The following is a 22601-nucleotide window of genomic DNA, read 5'->3' on the forward strand; positions in this document are numbered from 1 at the left end:
TACAACCATCCCTTAAATGAGCAGAGATAAGATTTTCAAGATGGCCACCATTATTCAGCTCTATTTTAAAAGGGACCAACTAGACTTAATAAGAAGTTTTTAAGTGAAAAGAATCTATATCAAGTAGCAATAACAAGATTTTAAAGATGGCCACCACAGCAGCAACATCCTATGTCCATGAGGCACCATATTCATTATGGACCAACTAGACATAATTAGTCTCAGTGAAAATCCCAACAGCATACATTCAGAATAAGTAGCAATTACAGCAATTTCAAGATGGCTGCTATGGTGGCCATACTGGATGTCAAATCAGCATCATTTTTATAGGAGTCTCTTAGTACATTAGGAGTAGCTGACAATATTTATTGAATTGGAGGAATGATGTGGAGGCAATAGAAGTTAGGTGCCGAGCATAGAGAACACAATGACATTTGAGCCAGGATAAAGAGAATGTAAGAAGCACAGGATTTGAACCTTTGAGCCTAAGCTACTGACTGAATCACTATGTTGAAGACAAATAGTATTGCTGTATACTTCTTATGTTCTTTACATCTATGTCATGTAAATTATTTTCAAAATAATAGTTTTTGTAAGAGTTATACAGTTAATGACAATTTTAATGCTAAATATTGTATGATTACAATTTGTACTATAAGATGAGTCATGTATAGTGCATATGATGTTTCATTCATAAGTTTCAAGGTTAAGCCATAATAATAAATTTGAGTAAACATCACGTCATCTTACATGGACTGGCATTCTAGGAACTGAGATCATGGGTTTCCTAAAAAAGGCCAAGCTGACCAAGTTTCTGATTAGAGTAACCCACTTGACTCTTGTTTACTGCAATGAGTTTTCAAAATACCATTTGATTCATTCCAAAGCTTTGTATTCCGTTCTATATACTATGTGTTAAATTTTTAAATGAAAAGATTATTACATGGGATCATTCATTCTTAATGGTATTACTGGTCTTGCAAAAGTTATATAAGGGAACTGATTCATTTTTTTAAATATAATCATTTGTTGGAACTGCAGTGCTGTAATATTCATTCAAAGACTAATAGCTGTATGGGTTTACTGTGAAACAGTCAAGGACATTTGGATTAATAGCTGTATTGAAATTATCATGAATTCATTTAAAGACATTTGGATTTATAACATAGTTATTCTTCTGTATTGTTGGTACATCAGTACAATACAGTCATCATTTGGAATACCTTTGGAACATATTCTAATTACCAGAAACTATTTTAATTGATAGAACTTTAAGGATTTTAGAAATTCATTCACCATAATGGAAGTAATTTTAACTGCTTTTACTTTGCATTTTAGGAAAATAAATTAATATTTTAAATTATACAATCCTTGTTGGTTATCACATTTACTTTTTACGTAGTTTAAGGCCCTAGAGTCATAACACTTATTAAGATTCACCTACATATAATGTGTTGTCAGCATTGGGTCAAAACAAAATTTAATTTAATAGCATAGAGTCAAAAGATAAAGAGAATGTAAGAAGCAAATGACTGAAAATACAAATGTCAGTCAAGTTTGAAAATTAGGTCACAATAAACTAGTCTTTATATGGCCAAGTAACTTTCTATGACATTCATCCAAACCCCAATTTAGATGAATACATGAACAAAAGACTCCATGATATTGACAGTATAATGAAGAGAAAACATAAAGGTTACTCACACATGAAAGTTGGGTCTCAATGACTTACTTTCAGTATAATTAATTTATTTCTTATTAAGATGCATCCACAAATTTTCACGAGGATCCATGAGGTTTAACTGTAAATGCACATTTCTGGTTGAATAATGCTTACATTACAGTTTTAATTGTAAATGCATATTTTTTATGAATAATGCTTACATTACAGGTTTAATTGTAAATGCATCTATTGCATGAATAATGCTTACATTACTGGTTTAATTGTAAATGCATGTATTGTATGAATAATGCTTACTTTACAGGTTTAACTGTAAATGCATGTATTGTATGAATAATGCTTACATTACAGGTTTAACTGTAAATGCATGTATTGTATGAATAATGCTTACATTACAGGTTTAATTGTAAATGCATGTATTGTATGAATAATGCTTACATTACAGGTTTAACTGTAAATGCATGTATTGTATGAATAATGCTTACATTACAGGTTTAACTGTAAATGCATGTATTGTATGAATAATGCTTACATTACTGGTTTAATTGTAAATGCATGTATTGTATGAATAATGCTTACTTTACAGGTTTAACTGTAAATGCATGTATTGTATGAATAATGCTTACATTACAGGTTTAACTGTAAATGCATATATTGTATGAATAATGCTTACATTACAGGTTTAACTGTAAATGCATGTATTGTATGAAGAATGCTTACATTACAGGTTTAACTGTAAATGCATGTATTGTATGAAGAATGCTTACATTACAGGTTTAACTGTAAATGCATGTATTGTATGAATAATGCTTACATTACAGGTTTAACTGTAAATGCATGTATTGTATGAATAATGCTTACATTACAGGTTTAATTGTAAATGCATGTATTGTATGAATAATGCTTACATTACAGGTTTAATTGTAAATGCATGTATTGTATGAATATTGCTTACATTACTGCTCTGCTGTAACACCTCAAACTCTGCAGACATTTGTTCAAGCAAAGACTCTGAACAATAAATCTGTAAAAGAAAGGAAAACAAGATTACTGTGAATGACTTATGATACACCCTCCCCCATGTTTAGTTGTCCACAATGTACCAATTAGTAGGGTATGGTTAACTCAGGAGATTGCTGACCAATGGGTCTCAATGACCTGGACTTTTTGTCATCGTACTTGGTCTTGAACTCAACTTTCAGAGAAAAAACATTAATTATCAGACTTAAAATGACCAAGAGCTTTGACCTTTTCACCCCAAAATCTATAGATTTATTTATTGTAGTACAAGTCATTCATAAAATTTCATCAACTAACTTAATCTGGAACAAAGTTTATTCTGCAAAACCCATTTTCCTTTCCAGTACATGATACTAGTTGTCATCTATTCACCTCCAAATCACTAGACCTCATCCATGCTGTAACTTCAAGCTTTCCATAAACTTTGATCAAGCTACATCTATTATGCAAGATCCATTTTCTTTCTTTTAGCCACAGCTGACCTCAGACCCTTAACTTCCAAATAATTGTTTTATTATTTAAAGTGCAAGTCGTACACAAAGTTCAGGATTGTGCTGTTGAACTAAAGTTACTGTATGGAAATCATTTTTCTTCTTGAGTAACAAGAACCTTGATCTTGATATGATACAGAAATAGATGGGCTTTTTGCTTATTCTAATAACTGCTTGCCATCCACAAAGTTCCATGAGGTTCTAAGAGGTTTAACTGTAAATGCACATTTGTGTTTGAATATTGCTTTCTTTACAGGTTTTTAATAGTAAACAAATTTTGTATGGAATATTGCTTACATTACAGGTTATATATATATATATATATATATATATATATATATATATATATATATATATATATATATATATATATATATATATATCCTTGCTTTGCTCACATTAATGCTTGTTCAACTCTTACTTCTTCTATTGTGTCCAAAACCATAAGTCACTTCTAGCTAAAATTGAAGTCCATCTTGTCCCCTTGTTGGCTATTATAATTTAACTTTTTGTAGCACAATTCTGGCTTGTTTCCAATTCAAAATAATCCCTCTTCTAACTTTTTCAAAGTTACTTTGTATTCCTGAGCAACACTTATAAAGCCTGACACTTAAAGAGCCTGATTTGCTTGATAATTATGTTAACTTGTTAAAGTTAAGACAGATTCTTGGACTTGGAACAAATATAATGAGCTTAGCACTAAATTCCAAATTAAAGAAACCAGTCTGTTCTCTAGGAATCTCTTACTGCAGAACAAGGGTCCATGCTGGACTCAAATGTTTTGGTGAGGTGACTTCTTTCTGCAAGAACAACTGGGTTTCTATTAAAACCTTGAAGCCAAATAGCATAAAAATAAAATACTCATTAAACTTTATCAAATATTCCATTTCTCCATAGTTTCAAATAGCAAATTTTGTTTCATCTTTTTTAATAGGGCAGTAATCTAATAAAATGTATTCACAAATGGCTGACAGATAGTAGGATAAAAGTTCACCTTCTCACTTTTATATGATTAAATCAAAATAAACTTGTTTATCTATACTCACAATCAACCTGTAACCTGCATATAGTACAAATTTACCCTTCATTTGTCTACAAAAGCACTGAATTTCTTTCTCTTCTTAAAGCTTTATGTGATGTTTTGGTTAGAATCTTGTAGGACTTGAACATAATTGCAGACTGAAGAAATTAACTGACACAAAAATAAATCAAAAACATGAAAAACTGTGTCTCAACTGTCTGACAATGGTCTTTAATAAGAAAAAGACATAAGAATTGATATAGTACTTACAATATGAAAGTATTAAATTGCAAAAATAAAAAAGGGGAGTTGTGAAGATAAACAAAAATCAAGAAAAGTAGTGAACTTCACTGTCTTTGCATTTTGGGGGAAAAAAAACAGTCACTTGGGCAACTATTTCACCAAAATCACCCTTTAGCTAGGACCCTGAAAATGGCTATAAATAAATGGATATCCAATAATGTTGGGAAAGTACACTTAAGAAATACATTTATTCTCCTGAATATGAAAATGGGAAACAACTCAAGTCTTCATTCCAGAATTTTAAGGATTAAAATATGGCAAAAATGGTATTTGAAATTGTATCTACCTGCACTATAGTGCAAAAGTACGTAAAAACATAATCAATACACAGGTGAGTGTAATATTTAATTATATCTATAAAACTGTCATTATACCAAAACGTAATAGTTTGCATATGTAGATGTTTCTCAATCAGTCTTCATGCCTCCCAAGTGTTTTGAAATCTTCAGGCGCAATATATGCCAAACTCAAGATTAATTTAAAAACACAATTGCAAAACATCTGAAAGAGAGAGACATAACTCAAATGAATATATATGTGGGAAGCTTTACTCACAATCTGTATTACTTTTTTAAGACAGATAAAAAAATGAAATAATATGCAAAGTAACTTTTAATCTGGTACTTAACAGAATACTAACTTAGACTGAAAAGAAAAAAGATGTCTTACACTAATTAGATAACTATGGGCACAGTATTTTCAGCCTATTAGTAAGTAAATGTTTTACCTGAAGATAACTGCCTTGAAATTTCAGAGGTTCAGACTGGTTGACAAAAACGCCTTCCTCTCCTGCACAATCTGGAGGAATTAAGTGAATGGACTGGTTGTTGGCATTATGGAATAAGAAATACTTCCCCTTCATTAACCTGGCCCTACAACAGCACATGTAAAACATTATAAAGTACAGCTGAAAAAATATTTATCTTAATTTGTTTTCCATACATAATAATAATAAAAACGAATAGATAGAAAACACATATCATGTAAGCTAATGAAAACTTCATCACCCATGATTTCAAAAACTGGAAACAAATAGGTGCCCTAACAGTGAAAATCTAATAACAGTTGCATAATTCAACATAGCAGTTGTACCAAAATCAAAATCTCATCCATGTTCTATGAGGTATGTTACAATGTGAAATATCTAACTGCAATGTGATTGTTTTGATTTGCTGCCAAGGCTTTGGACTTTTAGTAACAATGGTATTTCAAAAGGCCTCACTTGCTTAAATGGAATGTCACCTGTGAAACTGATAATGTCTGTATGTTACTTTACCAAAAATATCCTAATACTGTTAACCCGAATGCTGTGAAGGATAACAACACTGTAAAAATTTCCTGTTTTTCTGCTACAGTGGGAAGGATAATAACATTGTACAAAAATGTCCCGATTTTCTCCTATTGCTGGAAGTATAACAATATTTATAAAACATATCATGTTTTTCTGCTACTGCTGGAAGGATAAAGACATTTTTAAAAAACTCCTGTTTTCTGCTATTGCTGGAAGGATAACAATATTGTATCAAGAGATTCTGTCACAGTGACAATGTTTGACTTCTTATTAAAAATGAAGACAGCATATCAGTCACCTCAACAATATACACTAGGTGTACATCCAGCTGATTCAGTATTCTACCCCACATACTACTGAGTCCATGACCCCTAGGGTACCAGACCCCTCCCAATACTCTACCCTATGTTTTTTTTTTAAACCTGGCTATCATTAGAAGTAGATCAGCTGCCTCAGCATCAAACAGGAGATGTACCCCTTCCAGGGTTTGTGGTTCCCCTTCTTCCATTCTGTCTGTTAGATCTGTCATCCCCAGGGCTCCTAAATCTTCTGACTGGTACCTGGATTTAAATGGTCAATATGTTAATAACTGGGCACTATAGATAATTCAAAGGCACAATACTGCAAGCGTTATAGTCATGTAAGATTGGGGTGGCAAAATCTCATATTTTTTCACCCAATTAAAAAATTTGTTCTCCTAATTTACTATCTGACTGCATCCTTATCATGGCATAGAAAAAAACACCACCAAAATATTTTTCAAAAGTATTGAAACAAGTGAACCTCAAAAACAACTGTGCTGATTCATTTCTTGCATGATCTGTTCTAAATACTGTAGTTTTGAAAATTTGTGTGGGGGACAAACTTTCATGGTTTTCATTGTTGCCCTGAACCACGAATTTAAATCCCCAACGAAAAATGAGCCATGTAGGATGATGCTCCCCCCCCCCGTTTCTTAAAGTGTTTCATTACACAGCTACTAGTATTTGATAAATCAAGGTCAATACTGTAATCTGGTAATTAAATATTAGCTTTTACATGTGTTTGTTTTATTTTTTATTTTAACCTTTTGAAACAAGACTTTTAAATCATTTTATATTGTTTCAATGCACATGTTCAATAAGGTATACGAAAGCTGCAATTTTACACTCACTGCCTTAAATCGATATGTGAGGTAAGTAAGGATAGAGAGAAAATAGAGAACAAGCATAAGGTATTCAAACAATAGTAATACTGAAAATATGAAAATTAAATTTAAAACTTATTCAAATCGATCCTCTGTTTGAGTACAACTGTTGTTGAAACATTTAAATCCTTCTGAAAGCATATTTCATTTTATCCATGCATTTTTAATCCAAAAGAAGAACAATCCTGCAAAAATACTATAACTATTTCTTGAAACACTATTATTAATGAAACACTACATATATACACTAATTACAGCAGAGTGTTAAAGCTCACACTTCACAGATTTTTGGACAAAGCCACTGTATGAACATCATGTCAATCAAATCACATGGTACTCACAAATGCTTCTCAGGTAAATAATCCCCAAATTGCTGAATTAAACAAGTCTAGCTTTCTCAAATCACTGATAATTAGGTCCAATCTTTCACTCATTGTCACATAAGCTGCAATTATCCATTCAGCCTGAATTGGCTTGATTAATGAGGTTGCAAGGTTTACTAATACTGTGTGCACTGATCATCAACAGTAATATCTTTTTCTGTAATGGCGTCTATGATCTGTTTAGCATACCACTCGTGGAAGTGTGACTTTAATTCTTCTTTGTACTCTTTATTTACTGTCAAGTCTAGTGGCTGAAGTCGGTCTGTACAAGAGGAAGGCACAAATATTAGCTGCCTGGTAAACAAGTACCTTTTGTTCACAGCTTCTGATGATTCAGGAAGTCCAGAAACTGGGGGGGGGTCTAAGTTGAAATTTACTACTCTAAAGCCACTGTATTAATCCCATCATCATCAGAAAGTACTGATGGTGCAATCTGATGGACAGTGGTTTAAGTAAGAGATCATTCATATGTACTTTAATAACCGACTGTCCTAGTGTTGTTGGCTGTGTCAGCTTCCTTTGATGTTGAGCACTCAAATGAAAACATGGCAAAAGTGATTAATCTTGACAGGTGTTTTATTTGTGCTCATAGAGATGGAAGTATTGTTTTAGTGTTGTTGGCTGCATCGGTTTTGACTGATGTTATTCACTTGGTTGAAGACACGGTGTAAGTTTTGAACTTGCCAGGTCTTTGATTTGTGCTCACACAGGTGTAGTATTGTTTTAAACATTAAAGTGACTGCCATTTGTGTCTGCATAGTTTTATTCTTTTGTATTCTTTATTTTGGGTATTTGTAGAGCTTAAACCATGAAATTAAATGCCTACTAATATACAAATTTTGACAGGCAAAACCACAAATTTAAGTACCCACGAAAATGCCTTTTTTAAACAAAACCCTGAAAGCTGAGCCCAACAAAATTATAAATGATACTACAGTATCAGACACGATTAAACATACCATATATGCACGCTTGTAAGTTCAACTACAAAGTACACCAACACATCTGCCTATGCATAATGCACTGGCAGATCTGAGTCACTGCAATTTATTATGAGTAATCAGTAGAACAAACTGCACAGGCCCTAACATGCCAGTGCATTATGAGACACTAAATCAGATTCTATGTTGTTTGTAGCTGGACTCCACTTATAAGTGAGTAGATATGGTAGATCAGGTTATAACATATTGTACAATAAAAATAATTCCTGTTCAAGTTTGAGGAAATTACTTACAAGGATAACTGAATGAGTTTTACCTTTTTCCAGGTGGTACATCATCAAAAGGTTTCTTCATGGACTTCATATCAAAATACTTCTCTCTCACATGGTGAAAGTTGACACACGACAAAAATGTGTTGTACTGTCAGTATGTGCTGTGGTCAAGGTTCATCCTTAAGGACATATGCATGAGTCAGGTATGTGTGTCCAATATGAAGTTCAAAGACTTGAGTATAATTGTCTTCTGTGGTAAAAAGAAGGCTTTATCTGGTAGATGGCTTGTGATGGTGTCATCGGGTTTTGCAATGGCAAATCTAGCTTGTCTCTATTTTCATACATGGATCTATAGACATGACAGGAGGCTATGATTTCAGTGATATTATTTTGTAAAAGGAGAGGACTGGTTGAGGGTATTTTGAATTGGCAAAGATCAAATATAATTTAGGGGTTTTGAAAAGCAATGTTGTGATTTTGGAATGTATAATTTGCAGTATCTCCAACAATGATTTTGCATTTTCTAAGCGAAGACAAAGTTGTATGCAAAAAGGTGGAATGAAATTTGGTTTCTGTGCATACAAGGTTTGGTATCTGGGCCTACATCATGTGTAAGATTAGATGCATCAGAAGATAATTTGGTATCATACTAAAGAGAAAGTTTCACCTGTCTGAGATAAACTGTTGGTTCATTTGCATCAACATAGAGGCTTTCTGAAGAGGAAGTTCTAAATGGCCTGAGACAGTCTAATTCCCTGATTGTGCATTGGAACAAGCATCTGGAAGTAAGCTTTACAAGTTGATCCATGTGTATTTGAACCATAGTCAAGGTTAGATATAATTAATGACCTGTATAACCACAGCAAGACCTTCCAATCTGCTCCACAATCTGTGTTTGCCACAATTTGTATTCAATCCATGGCTTTTGAAATTTGTCCCTGTGTTATGTAATATTTGGAAGAAAAGTTAGTTTACAATTGAAATAAGCCTTGAACATGTGGTCTCCTCCACAACATGAAAAAGAAAAACATCAAGATAGAGGTTTGGGTCATCATGAATATGACAAAATCAGCACAACTGTATATAGTTAGTTTTTAATTTCCAATAACTGAACCCATTTTGTTATTATTAAATAGGTTGCAAATAAACCCCAAAAATTTGCTCTCCTCAACAAAAGGAGTAAGACAACTGTCTATATAAAGTTTTGGGTCATCATGAATTCAATGTAACTGGTAGAAGTGCATAAAGTTTTTGACTGAAGTGTATATAAAGTTAACAGTCTGTAATCTACATACTATTTGATGTACATTACATCAAAAAGCTGTCAACATATAATTAGCAGTCGATTCCTCCATTAAGGCATTTCACTATACATACTATTAATTCTAATGCTGATTAGAGTGACAGACAATATGCTGGCCTCAGGTACACCAATGTCTTTAAGGCAGCTTTCAGAAAAGGTGGCGACCACCTTAACTATGAAAATTTATATCTTTCGAAAAAGTTGAGATAAAGTTAGGCAGGCAAATCATTACACTTATTTCAATAGGCACTCCATTATGCTGTACTTCCATGAGGCATCATACGCTTTCTCCTAGCCTTTGAAGTTTGGAAGTATCACTCATTAGGTATACTTGAAACTGGTTACAAAGACAAAGATCATCAAAAATTTCCCAAGGGAAGTCAAGCACAAGAGATGGACTGAAGATAGTCAGATCTGAGGATCAGCAGGAAGCAGGAAGTTATATGACTTTTTATTGAAAAAGGCAAATATTTTGTTTTGAGGCAAAGTCTTCAATTTTATTTCCTTTCTCACTGATATCTTTACAGCAAAGAGTGGTGGTAAGTGTTCAGCAAAGATGGTCAATATCAGATTGATTGACTGTAGCACTTCGAGATATTTTGAGCTAAGTGTAATTGTTTTGTGTATGGACACATGGATGGCAACAGCTTGTTAAGTTGTAATGAGATTAATTTGACTGTGAGAGAAGTCAGTCTTTATAATGATGGACATGCCACCAGTGGCCAATTCATATTTCTTGAAAAGTTGTAGGTTGTGAAGTTTGTAAGATTACCTTTATTGTTTTTGTTTATAACGGTCTCCTGAAGGCCCATTACTAATGACTCATTTTCTTTTAAAGAGGTCAAATGAAGGTAGACAAATGTTGGCTAATTTTTTGTTTAAAATGTTTCCTGAAGGCAGACAACTCATTTTCTTTTAAAAAGGTCTCCCGAAGGTAGAAGACTAATTTAACCAATATCTGCATTTAAATCTCAGCAAATCCATCCATATGAAAACCTGTTAGAAACTATTTGCCAAAAACTCACTTCTGATAAGGTAATCCTTTCAATTATATCTACTCAACTGCATGCCACAATATTGTCCAGTGAGGTCAAACATTGCTGCAAGTAGTCAGTGGCAATAAACAAAGACCTAGTTTATGCAACACTGTGTGGTGTTCATCAGCAGGGACATGTGATACAATGGGTAGCCTAAGCTTTGAACAGTTCATTTGTGCTTACAAAAAACATTTATGAAATAAAATTGAGTATATAAATGACTGTTCATGTTCATATGTAACCAAGAAAAAGGAAAGCTGTTGGTAAAAAACCATAGAGTAATGCAAAATGGCTTGATGCTGGGAAAAAATGGCATGGAAAAAACGCTTAATAGTTAAATTCTAATTTTTTTGTGAAGAGAGAGAGAGAGAGAGAGAGAGAGAGAACCTCATGTTAATGTCAATCCACAAACAGACAGCAGTCACATGACCCAAATTTGATCCATCATTGTTGATTCCCTCCATGACTAGATGTGTAAGATTAGGGTCAATCTGAAATATGGAGTCTGACCTCTGCATATCTGTTATATACAATGGACCTATTCTGAAATAAAACATCACAGATGATAAGATATAAGCTTCCAATAATTTTAAAGCTAATATACAGTGATCCAAAGTGGACCATGTCCCTTTATTAAACAATTTTCAAAACATACAATCATATTATACTCACAATCAAATGAAAAAATTTGTAATGTATTCACTTTTAAAAACTGGACATGAATAAAATGAAATAAATTGAAATATTATCCTCTGAAAACATATGCATATGAAAAATATTAATGTGAGAAATTTTGAGTCTAAACACTAACTTATGGCATGCTGAAGGATTTCACAACTTCCAGCAATTATGCGGCTTGCTTGGTTTCATCCTAAAAGATAGTTGGTAGTATTTAAAATAAAAAATTTATGAGTGCAGATATTTACCAATGCCAATTACACATACAAACTTACCATACCTGTCATGTCTTCATGTTTGTACTGAACTATGGAGGACAGATATTTTTAAAAACTGACCTGGTTTAAACTGCATTTGGAAATTTTTAATCCTACCAATTAATGTTTAAATTTATTTTTGAATCCTATCAATTAACCTGCTTAAATTGTACTTCTTAGGCGTATTTCTTAATCCTACAAATTAATCTGTTTAAACTGCATTTTTGAATCCAACCAATTAGTATGTTTAAATTATATTTTTTTAATCTTACCAATTAACCTGTTTAAATTGTATATTTGAATCTTACCAATTAACCTGTTTAAATTGTATATTTGAATCTTACCAATTAACCTGTTTAAATTGTATACTGAATCTTACCAATTAACCTGTTTAAATTGTATATTTGAATCTTACCAATTAACCTGTTTAAATTGTATATTTGAATCTTACCAATTAACCTGTTTAAATTGTATACTGAATCTTACCAATTAACCTGTTTAAATTGTATATTTGAATCTTACCAATTAACCTGTTTAAATTGTATATTTGAATCTTACCAATTAACCTGTTTAAACTGTATATTTGAATCTTACCAATTAACCTGTTTAAATTATGTTTCTTAACCCTACCAATTAATCTTATTGAAGTAATGTGTGGTATTTTGGAAAATTTTCTGATTAAAATATTTTTGATGCTTAACATCATCCATCTGTCATTAAGAAATGTGTAGCTTGTAAACAAACACAGTCAGACAAAGTTGGCATAAATTAAATTTCAAATGCATTTTCTTACTCTTTGACAGTTGCCATTAGTTCTAAAACCCCAGCACCCTTCCATTTCTGTGCCATCTTCATTTCATCATCTGTCACTCCAACAATCTGAAAACAAAAATTTAATTCTGAGAATTACATCCATGTCCACAGTCTAAGAAAAGAAACATACCTTAAATTTCTTAATGCTATAAATTACACATTTAAGTAATATATTTCTCCAAAAGAACTGGGGATTATTTTCTGTTTAGGGGAGTTTTTTCTATTTAGGGGTGCTCTCTTCAAATATTAAATTTACTATCTTTTTATGAAAATGATACTTAATAGATATGACTTAGTTTTTGGCTAATACAAATTAATTACACATAAAACATAGCATGTCCATTAACATATAATCCTGTTTAAAATACATATTAGTATAAGGTGACCTCAACTATAACTCAGAACACATTTTATAGTTGTCAAAAAGAGGCAGAAGTGTACACAGTGTACCCAGGTAAAGATGTTTTGAAAAGAGGTAGCAGTGTACACAGGTAAAGTAGATTTGGAAAGATGCAGCAGTGTACACAGGTAAAGTAGCTTTGGAAAGAGGTAGCAGTGTACACACAGGTAAAGTAGCATTGAAAAGTGATAGCAGTGTACACAGGTAAAGTAGCTTTGAAAAGAGGTAGCAGTGTACACAGGTAAAGTAGCTTTGGAAAGAGGTAACAGTGTACACACAGGTAAAGTAGCATTGAAAAGTGATAGCAGTGTACACAGGTAAAGTAGCTTTGAAAAGAGGTAGCAGTGTACACAGGTAAAGTAGCTTTGGAAAGAGGTAACAGTGTACACAGGTAAAGTAGCTTTGAAAAGAGGCAGCAGTGTACACAGGTAAGTAGTTTTGAAAAGATATTTGCCCTGGTACTCATAAACCATTCAACTGTACAAGATGTCCGTGCAAATTCTGTCAGCGCATTTATGGATTTGACTACTAGAACCTAAAAGTGCCTTCTCAAGGTAATATTCCTGTTTAAATAAAACATCCCTAAGAGCAATTTATTTGCAAACATCTGGTTTTAAATTTGTAAATACTATTGTGATTAATGAAGTAATATGTATTATCAAAGTTCAGAGTAAACTTAAGACATATCAAATCTCTCTGAACTTTGATTTGCTGTGAGGAATCTGCAAGGACTGGGAACAATTTTGATTCATCTGAGTGCAAATAAAGCTGTGAGATGGAACCAGGGAAGGTAATCATGCTGTTCAGTGTTCAATGGCACATAAAAATGTTCAAATGGGTATACTTTTAAGAGGCAACTGAAAAAGTGCCTTGCCTGGAGACATACAACAATGTTCTTGTCTGAACAGGATTCAAACCCACACTATGCTAACTACAAAGCTGCCATGGTTCCAGTAATCTGACTTATAGCACTGCTTCCAGTCAAAGCAAATATTTACAAGTCTATGGTTCCTAATACAAAGCAAACCTTCTTTCTACTATTAGAAATAACAAGACTAGCTTTTAAACATGGCTTTTTCTATGTCTATCTTTCATCCATCCTCTGGTATATGTGGTGAACATGCCAATGCAACAGACTGATATATAAAAAACTGTGATAAGCAGATAGCATGCTACTTCAAGACTACTAAATGGTATGATGTTATGGAAAGCTGACCAGCCCTGTCACTTTTGTGGAAATATTAATAAGAAAGGGTGACCATGGGAACTGAATGGTTTAATTAATTTTCTTAATCCTATGCAAGTGAGTTTGAAATATTGACAGTATAATTTGCAAATGTGGCACAAGTTTTGCTTTCTATTTCTGTAAGACCAAATGGTCTAATTTTTCACATCTGTACATGCTGATTCTCATTAAATTCTCGAGAGATGAGATGCAGAGTTTATTTCTGATGTCAGTTTTTATGAGGTTCATCTTACTGAATCCACGTTCAGTCTACAGTGCTGACAGGTGACACCAGTAGTCTCTCGGCAGCCCCCCCCCTCCTTATGGCTAGCTTCACAAAGGTTGAAGTGAATTGCTTCCTAAATCCCAAGAATAATCACTGAATGCTGTATAAATTTTCTCGACAAGCAAAATAGGATCTCCATTCCCACGAATGAAACTTACACGAGTCAACACCTGGCAATATTGGACTGTATATATAAGCATAAATTCACACCCATTTTAGGGATTCTTCACTCCTGTATTTTGAGAAATAAATAATTATTATTAATTATGCAAAACTGTTTTTTTTTTTTGTTTTTTTGCTATTTCTTGTTGCAGAGTTTAAGTCTCTGCAGCCATAACACGGATTGATGGCAAAAGGAAAAGATCAATGAGTAAAATGCTGCACTGGCGACAGATATAATTGTGATTGAGATTTTTTCCATTTGCTTTGTATTTATACGCAATAGTCGGTACTTCAAAGGTTATCAGTTTTCTATGAAGGTTCAGCAAAACTATTGTATTGGTATATGTAAAAAAAAAAAAAAAAAACAACAACAGAAGGATTAGCCATTCAATTAATTGTATCTGTTCTATTCACGTCTTCAGAAGTCGGTCAGTTGTAGGTATAGTTCGGTAGCATGGTATACAGTACTCAGCCCAGATGTCAGCATAAGCAGATTATGATGTAACAATGCACTGTAAAGATGGGGTTGTCAATACGAACAAAGGATCGTTTGTGTAATAGATTGCATTGCTTAGTCAAGTTTGTGGCTTCCTTTCATTCTCCCTTTTAATTTATCCAGTCAAAATCCATGATTGTATGTACAAATTAAATAACCAAAAAGTCTGTCGCCAAAAAAATCGCCAGATGGGATATTTTTGTCGCCAATAAGGAAAAAAAATCGCAATTTGCGACATTGGCGAAGCCCAGGACGATCCCTGCTACAGATTGGTAATCCTGACATATCTATGGGTTACTATTGGTAATACTGATATACCTACAGGTTATTATTGGTAATACTGATATACCTACAGGTTATTATTGGTAATACTGACATACCTACAGGTTATTATTGGTAATACTGACCGGCTCTCTGAACTCAGTCAGAAACTTTGATAAATTCAGGTTAATAGAAATTCATTTTAAAACACTTGTTTCAACCCAAAGAGATATTTAACTAAGCAAAATCCAGTCAAAACTGTCTGTTACATCAATCCCTGTCCAGTATCCAATGCCTGAAAGGAATCAGATCAAAGTTCCAGGTAACAAGTTACTATTTAAAACACTTTTACTTTTAATGTAGAAAATATTAAACATTCCAATTTATTGCTTGTTCCTCGAATACTCATAAAAATGAATAAGCTGGAAAAAGCTTTGCATGCATCTCATTGATACAGACTCAGTCAAAATGGATGTACCTTTAGACATATGGTACTATATACGATGATATTAAAAAGTCTTGTTTCAAAGGTAAATGCTGATTACTGGATAATTTGCAATTGATTAAGTCACTTGCTCTTCTTTAGCTGCTACTTGTTAACGTAAGTGGACAAGTTAAATTTGAGTGCAAATGTTTGGAACTGGCAGACATAACTCAATCGTAATTACAGGAAAAGTACCTCCTACCTGTCTAAATTCTAGAGTCCCATATGGAGTATCTAAGGAAGGTAACTGTGGATCTAAGGCAACAAGCATATGTTGGATACAAGATTCATTTCCTTCATCTAGAGGCTTATGCCATGGAATATGGTCACCATATTGAAGCATGTTACCTGAAATCAATATACACACATTAGAATTACACCTGTAGATATGGCTTATATCAGAGATTGGTGGCATGTATGTATGTGGTTTAAGTGCACATCAGCACACAATTGGCTATATGATGCTGAGTAAAAGGTAAGTTCTACAAAAATGTAAAGATAAATTGCCAAAATAAAAACTTTAGGAAGAGAAAGTATTCCAACTAAATATAAACATTTAGTACAAGTAGATAAATAAATGGCAAATATGACAATATTCTGTAAAACATACTGTTGTACAGTATTATTAATTTTCATTGGGTACCATTTTTCATGGACTTTGTTGTTGTCTTGAACCACAAATTTAAAGACCCAAGTTTCATTCTTAGAGATCAAAAAAACTATTTGATAAATCAACATCATTTCTGTAATCTGTTAATAAAATATTAGCTTTTCCATGTGTCTGTTTTACATGAACCTTTTTTAAAAACAGAATTATAATGCATGATACATTGTTTCAGTGCACATGTATCTACATGGTATCTTGTAGGTGTAATTTCCATGCACTGCCTTAAATTGATATGTTGTGAGATAAGGATAAGGAGAAACAAGAAAAAAGCATAAGGTATTCAAACACTATAGTATTACTGAAAATGAAGGAAAGAATAATAAAAATTACTAGAATATTAAAAATTAGATTTAATAATTATTCAAGTGAATCAGTGTTGAAAATTTAAATCCTTTTGAAAGCATGTCTCATTTTCTCCATGCCTAATTCCAATGAACAGCATGACTGTAAAGTACCACTGCTTGAAGCACAATTACTAATGAAACACTAGGTATATGCAGCAGAGTAGTAATGCTCATATATCACTGATTTTTAGATAAAACCACAAAATCAACATTGTACCAAGCAAATCTACTGGTACACACAAATGTCCGTCATGTAAATGATTCTGATATTGTCGATTTAAACAAGTCCAGCATTTTCAAAGCCATGGATAATTAGGTCCAATCCTTCACACATTTTTGAGTTAGCTACAATTATCCATTTGCAGGCACAAACAAAGGAGTGATTCTAGTTATTAAGCATGTTCACACTTTGATGGGCTCTGAACACATCAAATGTTGACACTGCTTGCTAACTGCATTGAAAATGGGAGAGCTCACAGATGGTCACTTGTTTGGTTCACATGTGGAATGAAAACATCTGAATCGATGGGGATGTAAGTTGAATTTGAGCTACTATGTCAACACTTTGATCATCAGAAAATAATTGATGGCCCAACTTTATGGACAGTGTTCAATGGAAGAGATCGTACACATGCACTTTAGTAACTAATAAACTTTGCATCATTGATGACGAGTATAAGTGCTTGATCTTGATGGATAACTGATTTGTACTTGAATAGATGGTAGTGTTGTTTTAACCAATGAAACAGCTACTATTTTGCTGTAGGCATGGTCTTTTGAATTTTGGACAGAAGGGGATATCTGTTGATCCATGCAATTAAATATTTACTAATATGCAAACTTTGACATGATAAACCACGAATTTGTCATTTTTTAAAGCCAAATTACAAAGCTTGAGACCCACAAAAACAAACTATATTACAATATATAAACTAAAGTACAAAGGTAACCATTTAAAATCCGTATAAAACAGCATTAAAATACAATATATAGATACCATTCCTTCAAATAGTTTCAGGTGTTTCTCTGGTGGTACATCATCATAAAGTTTCTTAACCGAGTTAAAAAAAAAAATTCTCTCTCAAGGGGTGCAAGTGGATACATTTCACAAGAATGTACTCCACTGTTAGTGGACACTTGCACGGTATAGATTCACCCTGCATGAGGTATGCATATGTCAGACACATTTGTCGCATATGCAATCAGAACAATATCACCTCATCTCATTTGTCTCCTATGTGGAATGGGTTTAAGAATGAAGGATTGCAGGTCAACTTTGTTCCTACAATACCCTTAATAATAAAATGTGACTAGGCTGCAAACTAAGGCAGCAACAAATAACCAATTAACCATAATGGTAACTAGTTAAACAATTTGGTAAGTAGTTACCTACCCCATGCCAAGGAATACCTAGTGCATTTACTACTTAGTAAGCTAACAAACGCGTAAACAATTTGAAAATGTGAAAAAAAGTTATCTCTCAGCCATTACTTCATAATCTTTATAATCAAGCTTTTAAACACGAATTGAAACATTCTACTTGAGCACATCTCTCCCAGATGCAGCCACGTATTATCATAATCTGCTATTATTAGATAGGAAAAAGAATAATACTGATGTTATCTTGACTTAAACTTCACGCAAATGCATGCACATATGCATTCCTAAATGCACGAACCTTATTTTCTCCTTCTGACAGTCCAAGTCCTTTTAATGCTATCAGTGCACAAATGCAATACTTAGTGTTTGCATGATCCGACAATTGGCCTGATTGGTACTGACTACTGTATGAAATGGCAGAGAATAAAACAAAAGAATTAAAGATGGAATATATACCTAGAACTCAAGCAAAATCAAACAGGAAATATCTCTCTGTGTGTGTGTGTCAGCAGATGTAACACAATTTTTCACCAGACTTTTAAACATGGATCATGCTGTAATTCTTGCTAGTTCACACTCTGTAATTGATAATGGTTCATTTTAATGTATTATGGGTAACTGGTTAAGGACTTTACAAACTTTTTCAGCACAACAGCCAAAAGAACTGAGTACTTTTTCAGCATTTAATCAGCAAATGTTTTTGCAAGATCAGGAAATTAACAAGTTGTCAAGTGCAGGGTTTTACAAGGTTCTCACTTTTGAAAGGAAATCTAAAAAGATGAGTTTTTGATGTAGTTTAAAGACATGCCTATGACTGTAATTTCTATTATAAAAATGAAGGCTTTATCTGGTACTCAGCTTGAGATGGTGCCATTGGATATTGTAACAGAAGCTACAACATTGGTTCCACCTTTAAACTGTCTGAACACAGAGATTGGTGGAATAAAGAATACTGCATCTCTTGAAAAAAAATTAATGAAAATACTGTAACTGCTATAGGTTGTTTTTATACTAATTTCCCAAACAACAATCACTGTCATCATCAGCATCAGCATCATCATCATCAACACCCTCACCAGATTTTCCTCCTTCCTAACATCATCATTGTAACATAATTCACAATTACCTGAAAACAGTCACTTTAATGATTGAATGAGACCACTCAGTGTAATATTGCGTAAACAACAATTTTGTTAAAAAAATAAGGTAAAGCATTATTCACAAGCTGGATTCTGGCAATAATAATTAGTAGAGGGTATAACTTAGTGTGGATAATTTTGGGATTTGCAAAAATTAAAAAAATATCATGCTGAAAAATAAATTTAATGCAAAAATTTTCAAGCCATATCTTTATTTCTTCCTTAAATCCCCTCCATATTTAGAAAATCACTTCTTACCTATTTTCAAATAGAGAGGGAATTGTTCCCCATAAATTTTCAATTCTAGAATGCAGCATGTTATGCTGTTACCAAGCCCTTTAATATAGTTATGGAGATGATTAAACACTAACATCAAAGAACTGTCTGTAGAAGCTTTAGAATGAAAATACAGGCCAAATTTCTTCAAAACCCAAGGGTACAAACTACCCATGGGTCCAGATTACAGAAAACTGTAAACCAAAGTTTGAAAATGCATAGTTTGGGATCACAAATTTGGAAGTCATGGAAATAGGGATTCTCTCTACAGAGAAGTTTGTAAAATTTAATGATGAAATATGGTATTTTTCACTAAATATCATTCCCCTTACCTGTTTTAAAGACATAGTTGGCTAACTTGTTCAATAAGACAGTTGGCCACATAGGGGGAGCCTCATCACTCTCCTGCTTTTTTAATCTGAATGTCAACTCAAACCCAAATCCACTGAGCTGGCCTGGTCCTGAGAAACTGAAAATATAACACTAATGTAATATTACAGAAATGCATGCATTTTCTTCCATACATCACTACACTGATGTAGTGATGTATGGAAGAAGAAAACAAAAAGGAAAAGACTCTCACAAAAACCGTTACTACTTATATAAGGCTGGTTGTACTAATTATACACTCTTTTTAGTATTGGTGAGACAATATTATTAATTGTATTTCATAAAATAAGTTAAGATCATTAAGTTTTTAATGAAAAAACAAGTTTAGCATGTTTGCAAAATAAAAATATCACAAATAATTGAAAATTATTATTGTATCTTGTACCTTAGTTCTGGTGCTTTGTGCTTTTATTGGTTTAATGTCACATTTTAACACATGACAGGCTATATATGGCAGTATGTATATCTGATGGAAGAGGGGCCCCAAGTGGCCAAGTGGTCTAATACGCTCACTGTTACAGATCACTGCTATCTCACCACTGTCTGCGTGGGTTCGAGTCTCGGGTTTGGCCAATGTGGGTATGTGAGAAAGTCTGCCAGTAGCTTCTCGTGGGTCAGTGGTTCTTTCCGGGGTTTTCCCTGGGTTCATCCTCCACCGTTAATACTGACCTCTATGTATAGCCTATCTTGTGCTGAAAAATGGTGTTAAACCCTACAACAACAAGTGATGGAAGAAGAACCCGGGAAATCATGGGAAGAACCACCGACCCATTGGAAGCTGCTGGCAAGCTTTCCCACATAACCACACTGGCTTAGCCCAAGACTCAAACCCAGCTGGACAGGTGAGATTGCAGCGATCGGTAAAGATGAGCACCTTAGACCTCTGGCCACCTGGTGCTAACAAGGGAAGGTAATGGGAAAGAGCTATTGCCCTTTATCTACAAGAAACAGACAGAAAAGATGATTTTTTTCCCTTCTTCTTTTTAGAAGGACTGGATTCTGAAGGTAGTAGGCTTATATTCTAATGTTAATTTGAGGAACATATGTGAAGGAAAATCAATAAAGTGTTACATATAGAACTATATATAACTATGAAGTGGACACTAATACAAGTTAATAAAGAAAACTTACCTTAAGTAGCAGAAATTAAACAACAATATTAAATGAGTTTTCTATATCATGCACCAGACCTGTGTAGGTATGTACTAAAGGCACCAAAGTGTGTGAAAATGGCAAAATGATAAATGATAAAACTGTGAAGTTATATACTTTGTCACTGATGTCGGAAAAAAAGTTGGAAATTTATAGATGGGGTATACTTCCTTTTAATGGTGAAACTCCTCCAACTTGTCTTAAGGTAAAAAAGTTTCAAATGGCTTGTTAGGATTTTGCGAGGCTTCTTGGTCCGTAGAGAGCATGCTACTTGGCATGAACGGAAGTAGTAACTAATGATTTCATGGGATTTGGTGCCAATCCATGTACATGTATCATGGGAGGTCACTTTTTCTAACTACTACCTAGGTGGGAAGATAACTTTTAGCTCTTTAGCTAAAAAAATGTGAGACAGTAGTAGTTCTCCTAATGTATTATGACTGGGTAACTAATGTGAAGAGGAAACCTCATTCACAAGCCACTGATGTTTAAGGTGAAACAATTCAAAGTGTGCTGAGAGGTGCTTATCAAAATAAGGTGTCAGAGCATATGCACAAGTAATTAGTCTTCTGATGAAAACGATCATTCTACAGGTGTCTTAATCTCCCAATCTGCTAAGTTCTGGCCTATGTGACTTTACCTAATCCCTAATTGTAATCACTTGAACTCTGTAGGATAGCCTTTAAACTACGCTACTGATACCAGCTTTGTAGAAATGTATAAAACGAAAGAGAAATTGCCAACAATTTTTGTGTAAAGCTGAGTATAAATGCTTGCTGCTACATAGAAAGTTCCACTGGTAAACCAGTTTGGTTTTTTCATTCAGAAATTCCATTCCCTGATCTGATTGAAAAAACCCACTATATTCTCAGATGAAAATCAATGAGGAACTGTGATTGTTGAAGATGTGTTGAAGTCTTGGAATCAGACTCGAAGTATATTCATCTTCATTGCCTTCACTATCAGACTCAATAGTTGCCCAGTGTTTCCTTCATATAATCAGTGACAATGCAAATGTCAAGGTCAATGCTGTTGCAACAACAACAGGCACTTGAGAAATCACATGGTGAATTATCTAGTAGTGGCGACAAAATAATCAGAAAAGATTGTGGGTTTATATAATACCCTGGTTAGATTATTTAATAACCAACCATTTGATTTATATTTCAATAACGTCTACTCATATAATTGAAACCAATTTTCTGGCGATTAAGCTATGATAAAAATTCTAATTATATGGATTATGAAATCAAGATGTGTGC

General features: G+C 33.4%; 1 protein-coding gene across 1 annotated transcript in view; it reads right to left on the reverse strand.

Annotated features, from left to right (window-relative positions):
* LOC149802712 (suppressor of fused homolog) overlaps nt 1-22601 on the reverse strand; it is a 31592-nt gene that overhangs the window by 2407 nt on the left and 6584 nt on the right. Inside the window, exons 3-9 of the mRNA XM_089951299.1 lie at nt 20130-20266; nt 16194-16339; nt 12658-12743; nt 11317-11472; nt 6230-6367; nt 5244-5388; nt 2637-2705 (exon numbers count right to left, since the gene is read on the reverse strand). Of these exons, the coding sequence (XP_089807425.1) occupies nt 2637-2705; nt 5244-5388; nt 6230-6367; nt 11317-11472; nt 12658-12743; nt 16194-16339; nt 20130-20266 (877 nt within the window). The remainder of the gene's footprint in view (nt 1-2636; nt 2706-5243; nt 5389-6229; nt 6368-11316; nt 11473-12657; nt 12744-16193; nt 16340-20129; nt 20267-22601) is intronic.

Source organism: Sinohyriopsis cumingii, chromosome 3 (genome assembly GCF_028554795.1).
Source record: "Sinohyriopsis cumingii isolate HCF-2022 chromosome 3, ASM2855479v2, whole genome shotgun sequence".
In the NCBI taxonomy this organism is placed as follows: Eukaryota; Metazoa; Mollusca; class Bivalvia; order Unionida; family Unionidae; genus Sinohyriopsis; species Sinohyriopsis cumingii.